This window comes from Lutjanus erythropterus, chromosome 1, assembly GCF_056507025.1.
Source record: "Lutjanus erythropterus isolate fLutEry1 chromosome 1, fLutEry1.hap2, whole genome shotgun sequence".
Classification (NCBI taxonomy): Eukaryota; Metazoa; Chordata; class Actinopteri; order Lutjaniformes; family Lutjanidae; genus Lutjanus; species Lutjanus erythropterus.
The window spans coordinates 19,316,249-19,325,968 of record NC_139317.1 but is presented as its reverse complement, the minus strand read 5'-3'; the positions used below and the strand labels follow the sequence as shown (position 1 = coordinate 19,325,968).

At 36.1% G+C, this 9,720-nt stretch overlaps 1 protein-coding gene across 1 annotated transcript; it reads right to left on the bottom strand.

Annotated features, from left to right (window-relative positions):
* Positions 1-1,181: 1,181 nt before the first annotated feature.
* sult5a1 (sulfotransferase family 5A, member 1) lies at positions 1,182-6,253 on the bottom strand. The gene is given in 7 exon segments (XM_084724114.1): positions 1,182-1,983; positions 1,985-2,115; positions 3,353-3,533; positions 3,767-3,867; positions 3,996-4,122; positions 5,609-5,820; positions 6,048-6,253. Coding segments are annotated over 7 exon segments (930 nt in total). The 5' UTR covers positions 6,187-6,253; the 3' UTR covers positions 1,182-1,944.
* Positions 6,254-9,720: the final 3,467 nt, after the last annotated feature.

Here is a 9,720-nt window from a genome sequence, read left to right as displayed (position 1 = left end):
TGATATGTTTTTACCATATCGTGCAGCTCTAAGAATAATGACAACAAAGATTCAAAACTACAAAATCTGTTTTAGCTTGCTTTGAAGAAGTCCGTAAAGTCATTATGCCAGTTCCCCATTCTGAAATAATTTGGTTTACCTTGCTGATGCTATAATACCATGTAAAAACACAAAGTACACAGTAATTTTTCACAATTTTTAGATTAAATTCAAACAACAATGCATAAACAATCTGAGGTCCTGAGGGCTTCAACAACAATTGATAAACGAAATAGAAAATGTTTTAAGAATCATGGGGTATAAAGAACTTCCAGTGTTTTTTTCACCCAGCTATATCTATATGTGATTCTAGTTGTTAGGGAGATTAAACTTTTTTGACCTCTGAATAATGGATGTGTTAACATTTTGGAACATTTAAATCCTACAGTCCGTCTCTATTGTGTGATATAAGTTACATGTGATAAAGCCACGAATGCCTCCCATGAATCAGATGTCTGTTATGAGCCTCTGAGGATTAGCACTAATATCAACCTTGACCAGACCGATGCTTTTCCACCAGTTCTGAGAGTTCATCCTTTCAGTCACAGAGTACAGTGCGTTCTCAACACTCTGTACCATATGTTCACTCTTATACACAAACACACACACACACACATGATAGGATTTGATCAAAGCACTCCAGTGCATGGAAACTGGAGGGGGAACAACACCTTTCGTTGGGTGTGTGAAGTGACAGGACGCACAAGGACAGCCCAGCCCTGTGGATGAGAAGCTTTATATTAAACGTTTGACCTGCCCTTCCCCTTCTGCCTATTGTTGTGCTGCTTACATAACTTATAATTTGTTTGCTTTGATTGAACCACGCATTAGCACCTTTAAGTGCCACTTGTTTTGCGCTAAAGAACAAATAATATTCATCACTCATTGTCAAACATAAGAAGAGTCAGGTGATCAGATTTTTATTCAAAAATTAAACAAAACATTGAAAATATCCTCATGAATATCACATCATGCACAGATTCATTGTTGAAAACAATATACATAAGAGACACTGAATGGTACTGAACATCGCATGTTACAAAGTGTCAACTTAAATGGATAGTCCACCCCAAATCAAAAATACATATTTCCCCCCTGGCCTGTAGTGCCATTTATCCATCTTGATGTTTTTTGTGTGAGTTGGTGAGTTTTGGAGATATCGGCTGTAGACATGTTTGCCTTCTCTCCAATATAATGGGACAAAAGACAGATGACTTTGTGGTGCTCAGAGCACCAAAAAAAATACTTTTGAAAGATTCAAATCCAGTCTTTCTGAAAATCATGACCCGCTTACTCAAGATAATCCACAGGCCTCGTTTATGAGCAGTTTCATGTAGGGACTATTTTCTTTCTGCAGTAGAATCTACCAGATCTACTTTCTTTCTTTGTCTACTTGAAAATCTCCCGAACTCTGCAACTCACACCCAAAAAATCTAGATGAATAAATAGCACTGCAGGCCAGGGGAGAAAAAAAAAATCTGTATTTTTGATTATTTTTGATTCGGGTGAACTGTCTCTTAAACTGTGATTTATTTAAGCACATTTGATTAAAGTTTTACATCATTTTTCAAGACTGTATGACAAACTATTTTGTTAATAAATTAATCTAAATTACCTTTAGCATCAAAGTTTAAAATTCTCTGATTTCAGTTCCCTAAATGTGAATATTTTCTGGTTTCTTTATTCCTCCCTGACAGTAAACCGAGTATCTTTGGGTTGCAAACAAAACCTTACATTTGAGGACATCATTCTGGGCTTTGGGAAACACTGCTCAACATTATTCATCATTTCCTGACATTTATAGTCAAAACAACTGATTAATAAATCAAGAAAATTACTGATGGATTAATCGACAATGAAAATAATTGTTAGTTGCAACATATTTCAAGCTTCCCTTACTTTCATTCACAATTTTGTGTTCTTCAGTGGGGTTTGTTCATTAGCCGTGTGTTTCCTCTTTATCGTGCTCCTCCCACACAAACTCTAAAGTGCAGTCGTGCATCTTGGACTTGAAGACGCTTTTGAAATATTGATTCTGCTCCTCTGTGAACATGTTTCTCCAATCTCCAATCTTACCTGAATTGCAGAAGGGAAACAAGGGATGAAGCAAAAGGGTTGATATTTAATTAAAGGCCCAATAAGTGAAATTTAAAACCATAATAGCATCAGGATCAACGTAATTGATCTTGAAGAAGACCTGAGGGCAGAAATGTCATCAAAATAAAGGAGAACTGCTTATGAAGCAAAGCAAATGTGACACTTTTTTGCTACTTTCACAGTATTACTTTGAAACAAAAGGGAATTTTTGACACATAACTGAGTAGAGATGCACAGAGATGTCATTATTTGTATCTGTATCTGTTCAGCCAACAAAATTATCTGTTTCTGTGTCTGAATTCAGATATAATCACATTAAATCAGGCAAATGTATTTTATAGCCTCATGTCTTTTGGAAATGTAATTCCACATCCTCATTTTGTATGTTTCATTTATCTCTTTCTCCCTTTTTATTTCTAAGTAAGTTACGTTTTATGAATAGTCTGAAGCCCACCACCACCTCCCCTTTAACTGACAGATATTGAAAACACAGATATATGTATATAGATATATCTATGTATAGAAAAATATCCTTTACAGAAAAATATCTTTTGAAGCGATAAATTTTGGTGCATAATATCAGTGACTGATTAAGGTAGATGTGGCCTTTTTTTTTTTAGCTATGCTGAGGTATTCATGGACTTTTTCCAAATGATAATGGGGAACGTAAGATAGAAGAAGTATCTGTTTTCATTGCATTATTTGTGCTGTCCCAAATAACGTATAGGGATTCATGTGCAGCCCTGTAACTGAGGATGAATTTCAGCATTATAAAATGGTAATTACCAATTTTATCTTGAAAGAGTTTTCATGTGATTTTAATTGTGTTACACTGATTATATTATCTCATTATTATCAGGTTATTACCCCACCATATTACCATTTTGTAATCCAAATGTTACTCAAATATAAGTATTTTTATTGTTAGTAGGTTACCATATTGTTACCGCAATATTGCTATACTATTACTAAATAGTTCTGCTTCATTGCTCTCTTTAAATGTGTTATTTATTACTCTTTGTCTTTGGACCTTCATTACCCTGTTACATGAATATCAGTGTTATTCAGTTTTTACCTCTGTATTATCAAAGCAGTATTAACCCACATTTACCAGGTTATTACCAAACTATAATGTAAAGTGCTACTGGTGACTGCTTGTTTCATTCATTGAATCAGATATTGTGAGACATATGACACAATCAATCAGTCGACCCACCTTTTCTCATGAAGGCACCTTTGCTGTGGTTCATTATTTCTTCAGGGATTAGGGTGTAGTTGACCATCTTGTTGTCTTTCATGCTGCTGAAGCTGCTGTGCTTGACACAGTTGTTGACTTCATCCTCCACCAGGGGACATTTAAGGAAAGAGCTCACCCTCTTTATGGTGCCGTGCAGGTCCTGACCACAGGACAAAGACAATAATGATATTTAAATCATTTTTAAAACAAAGTACTCAGACAAAAAAAACACTAAAATGGCTGTAAACAACATTTTACCAATTAACTTCTATTTACAGACTTGGAAACAAGATAAACAAGTATCTTACATGATTTGCACACTTAGTTGACTTTTTTCAGTATATGTTAATGGACATTTGGTGTGATGAGAATGATGAATCAATTCTCTTTTACCAGAGACATCTCTTCATAGGTGATGTGAAGTAGATTATTCATAGCTGTTGTTGCCTGACTGGTCCAGCCTTTAAAATGGTCAAACCAGGAGCCATAGGACACTGAAACAGTTAGTGTGACAAAATATATACATTTGACCATTTTTTTCTTTTGGTTACAGGGCTGAAATTAGCATATCATCACAAAACGGTAATATCCATATACATAATTTATCTTGATTTCAACTCACATGTTCCCTCCAGGAATTGATTTAAAAAATCAGAAAATGCGCTGACCTCAGGGAGGAAGTTGGCCATTTTGTGGAAGTGGTAAAAGGACACCACCACATCTTTAGGGTTCCTGCTCACATAAATTATCTGTGAGATGACACAGAGCAGCAATCTTACAATATTTGTACTGTACTGTCATTTTGAAGTTTAAAAAAATCTGGTAACAATGTAACACCCAGTCTTTTGTTGTTGTTTTTATGTAAACATGTAACACACAATCAATGCTGATCCTGATCCCTTAGATCTGAAATAAATTTTTAAATAATTTAAGTCGCACACAAAATGGGACAATTTAAAGTAGGTAGTATCCGCGGCAAACACAGTTAAAATGTCAAGATAAATGGTCTTAAGTGTATCCATATTTGACTTTTAATGATCGGGAAAGGGAGAAGCATCTGGCATCGCATTGTATTCATTTTCTTCCCAGGATGGTAAACTCATGTCCCCTGGGCCTTGACTTCACCATCCTGGGAAAATAAATTGCATACACTTGTAAGCAGAGAGATGGCCTCAGAGATGGGGAGCAGAGATATGAAACACCAGATGTAACGTGTCAGAATGATTTGCCATTTGTATCTATGAAGAGGAGACAGCTGGTGATGATGACAGCAGCTGTTCTAATAATACTGTTCTAATAATAATATTCTTCAGAAGAGTTGCTTGAATTTGAAGCTGGAAGTTTTATTTATTTTGTTAGTACTGTAACAGTTATGTACATGTGATAATATATTGTAGTTGGGTTAGGTTTTATCATCATGTTAATTTATTTATATGTATGTATGTAAGTATACCTTAAACTGTTAACAGTTAATATATTGTTTAATTTCAAATTTGCCTTGCCTTGTCATTGACTGTCATTTTGTGCTCTTTTTTAAAAAAAAATCAGTTCATGCACCGTTTAGGCACTGGTACCATTATAAAAGTATAATTTTAGCACCAGTATGGGGGAAAAAACCCCTCAGTGATACCCAACTCCAGCTCTCATGTTCCTCATTTCTCAATATGTCAGTGATCTCAGCGCAGCACTGAGCGTCTCTCCTGTCTCCTCTTCTCCAAATTTACAAGATGGCACAAATGGTTAAGAATTTGCCGTAGTGTTTCACAAAGTTTATTAAGTTTCCTCCAAAATTAAACAACTCTTAAAACTGAACACTTTTTAAGGGAGTCTTGTGGATACTGTGGTTGTGGTCAGTGGTGAGAGCAGTTGAACACACAAAGACAAACATCTGCTGCCTGATCTTGCTGACGAGTACACACAAAAACACATGACTTCTACTACTGCAAATGGGAATGAGAAAGCTTTTTCTTGTGTACTCATAGTCAGTGTGGTCCATGACACATTGTGTATAAACACTACTAAAAGAATGTGACTATGTATATGTGTGTACTCAGTGCATCCAGGATACATTCACACTCATTGTAATACCAGATGTAAATGACCTCAGTGTTTCCAGATTACCTCATACCTAGCTTGGCATTTCTGTTTAGCAGTTTCGTGACACTCATACCAATATATCTGCAATAAACTGATATAGGCCAGTAAGATATGCCTATAAATTGACATTTGCTTGACCTTGGCTTTGGAGCCCTGCAGACCGGGGCCCAGCAGGTGATGAGGCAGGTGTGTGGTAATGATCCGAGGTGTGATGGATGAAGTCTCCAGTGCCGCAGCAAAATAATGTTGCTCCAACCAGGGAGCACGAGCCCAGTTTGGGACAGTTTGAGACAAGTGTGTGTCCCCTCTGCTGGATATGAGGGTCACAATCTCCTGCATCCATGTGGTGCCTGTTAAGAGAAATGAGTGAAGCATCTGGGATGCTGACTTTCACTAAATCTTTTCATAAAAACAGCGAAAATATACTTTAAAAAAGTTCATAAATCTAGACTGCTAAGTATAAATGCCAGGCAACGTTAACATACTTAAAGGAATGCAGCAGTATGTTTGCAAAGAGTTACTCAGCGTGCTCACTTGAAGTGCTACATGTCCTTGACAGCTTGCCCTGTCTTCTTACCTGACTTTGGATAGGAGACGATGAGGATATCCGTGTCCTGAAAGGGAAATTTCAGAGCAAGTTGCAACGATTCCTGAGTGTGAATGTGTCCAGGAAACAAAATGCCATGGAACATCTCCATGACATCCAACCTGGCCATATTTGGTTTCTCTGTCTTTTGTAGCTGCCTCTTGTCTAGTTTTCCTTTTCAATTTCCTTTCCGTGCCTGTCTGTCTCTCCGCTGTCTCACTGTGCATCTGTCTCTGTGAGAGACACCAAGTTATGAACACCCAAGTGTTGCGTCAGCCAGAAAGATTAAATCCAAACCCCTCAACCGGGCGTCAGTCAGTAGGCGTTTCTTACAATACTGGTCAAAGATGGCACATTTCCACTAAAATGTTTTGTATTACCTGCCACAAAAACTTGATTCAGCACAGTGAGATCGCTCAGCAGACTTCTGTATATTTTTGAATGGTCTTTCATGCTTTTAAGTTGAAGAAAATCCTCTTTACAAATAGATGTTATTTTGTATGAAGGGTTTCCAAAAATGTTTTGTACAAAATGCAGTATCATAATGTATTTAAAGTACTTTTTAAAATTAGATTAGGTATACGTTTCAAATAATAAATGTTTTTTATTTTTTCATTTGAGAGGACTTAAAATAGTCAGTTTGCTCCAACCTCCAAAAATGGCACAGAGTTAAAAATTTCAGGTTTAAGTGATTGGAATTAAGTAAATAAAGGCAACATTTTCTTTATTTAGGACAACTTGAAATAACTGATTTGCTCCACTTTTAGAAAATAGTTTGTATGGAGTTTTAAAAAATACAGGTTAAACTGAATAATTTATTTACATTGAGACAGCCTTTAATATTTAGTGTAATTGATTACTTCAAGTTTTTGTTCCTATCTAACATGATAAAACAAGCCTATTTCAAAAATGTAAAAAAAAAAAAAACAACTTTTCTTGGTTTTCACAAGATTCATAGGATATGTTTGAGTCCCCATTTAGAGAGGCAGTATCTCTTATAGTACTCAGAAATAATGCATTGTTGCTGCAGAAACCCACGATTGACACTGAAAGTGTTCATTTAACTTTTTAAAATATAGTCAGAACACTTTTTGTCCCACGACTCGTTGCTCTCTTATCTTCCATCCACCAGCAGGGCCTGCTTATTCCTTAAACTTCCCATATATCTCGCTGTTGTGCAAAGTTACAGAAAACTTTCTCAGAGCACAATGACGCTGGGAGAGAGAGCACCTCAGCCTCCCCTCAAGGATAAACTAAACCCAGACATATCTGTATGTGTGGGAAACATGATTTTAACAGGAGTTTCCCTCAAAAGAGATTTATGTCATGTGGTACTTAGAACGGGTTTCAGAAATACCATATACTGTACTATACCATGTTCATTAAGTGCCATTGAAATGGTTAAGTAGAGCTGTTTATGTGTCGAAATAGTTTTGGAGTGAGTTGCAGAGTTTTGGAGATACGTCCAAAACCCTGCAACTCACTCTAAAACGAATAAAAAAAATAAAATAAAACACACTACAAGCCAGGGCAAAAATGTGTTTTTGATTTTGGGGGTGAACTTTCACTGAGTTCTGAAGTATTATATTATTTGTTGTTTGGAAGGACCTCAATTTAATTTATTGAGTTGTTTTTAAATTTGAGTTTCATTGCCCATTTACTGTCTAGTAAATATTTCACTTCAGTTTGGGTTTTGGAATTAGTTTTATTCATATGCTTGCTTTGAAAGTGTATGATAATTCATTCTATTTAAAGTTTACTTTATTCTCTGTGTGGTTATAATCTAATAATTACATAACTATCTTTTGAATGCTTTAAATCTTAAAATGTAAAGGTTGTCTGAAATAAAAATACATATTTTGATGTTCTTAAAAATTAACAGTATACAATTTTAAGCAAATGTTTCTATAATTTCAGCAGTTAGGGCAACATAATCTGTAATTTATCCTGATTTTTTCTTCTTAGTAGTTGCTAAAATACCAATATTTACAAGTATTTTTTTCAAACGCTGTTTTCCTAAGCCACCTTTTGTTTGCATTAATTCATTGATTAGACCACATTATTTATGCTGAAAGTCAAATATTGTCATGGCTCAAAGATTTCCCTTATTTCTTTGCCTAATAGTTGCTAAATTGCTACCATCAATAATATTTTTCATTTATTTTTGATTTACTTCGGTTCTTGTCTTCTTAAGCCACTATAGTGTCTGTCAAAGTGGGCGCAAAGTTGGTGCCATGATAGTGGGCGTGGTTTGGATGGGGTGTGGTTTAGGTTGGGCGTGGTTTGGATGGGGTGTGGTTTGGGTTGGGTGTGGTTTGGAGGGTCTGCAAGGCTGCAGCTGGACCCTTCTCGCCTCTCTGCTCCCTCTTTCTCTCCTTCCTCCTCGCCTTCTAACCCCCGACCTGTAACCAAGACTTTGACTCTGTAAATGGGGAATAAATATGCATCCAGCCGTAACTATCGTACTGTCACACTAAACAACTACAATTCTACAACTAAAATACAATACAATACAATACTACAACTTCGCCAGTGTCAGCATGTATCACCATATAAAGCCGCCCACCAAATTACAACCACATTGTGGAGCAAATAACAGTTACACTCGCCATTTTACATGAAAGTTGTGACCTATAGAGACTAACAATAAAACACGTTTTCTAAAAGTAATCTGTAATCAAACCTCATCACTGGAAAGACTAGTCGATGCGAGTCTTACGCCATTTTGTCACGTGACGGCCTCCTTACGCTTAAAACAGAGCAGCGGCGTAGTGGGAAATCGTTATTTTTGTACTTGTTTGTATATATACATTACCAGTCAAAAGTCTGGACATATCTTCTCATTCAGTATTTTTTTTTTCTTTAATTTAATTATTTTTCTGCATTGTAGATTAATGCTGGAGACATCAAACCTATGAAATATGAATTATGTTGTAAACAAAAATGTGAAAAAAGCACTGTCTTCTGTACTTGCAATCCAAGATTTAATAACATAGTTATTAATAAATCTGTGATTGCAAGTGCAGAAGATGGTCGACTTATAGTCGACCTACAAGTGCGCAAAAGTTAGATTCTTCAGTGTAGCTACCTTTTGCTTTGATGACAGCTTTGCACACTTTTGATATAATCTGTTGTTTGTCCAACTTGATTTGGCAACGTAAATCATCAGTTTCCTATGTGAATAAACCTCTTTTGAATTGAATTGAATTGAATTGAACTGAATTGAATTTGTGAGTTCCATATACCTTTGTTGTCACTCAGACCTCTTGATTAGCCCAGCCCACCACCCACAGTTTAAGGCTAGCCTCGATGTAATAATATAAAACTTTGCTCTGGATATTGACCTTCAGAGAGAATCTACATGTTTGTTGTGACCCTCTCTCTCCACTGCATATTAAATAAAACTTATCTGAACCAGCCACAGAATGTGACCTGAATAAATTTTTATTTTTCCACATAAACTGGATAATCTGTTTTTCCAAGACCACAGGAATGAAACATGTAAAACTGAGAAGTTACATCATTCATTAACCCACATGTGTTGACTAACAGCTGTTGAGATTGTAAGTGTGTTCCAGCTACTGTGCTGGATTTATGACTGCTTACGCTGTAATGAGTAACAGATTTGAAAGAGAGGAGGCGGAACAATGAGCAGCGTTGATGT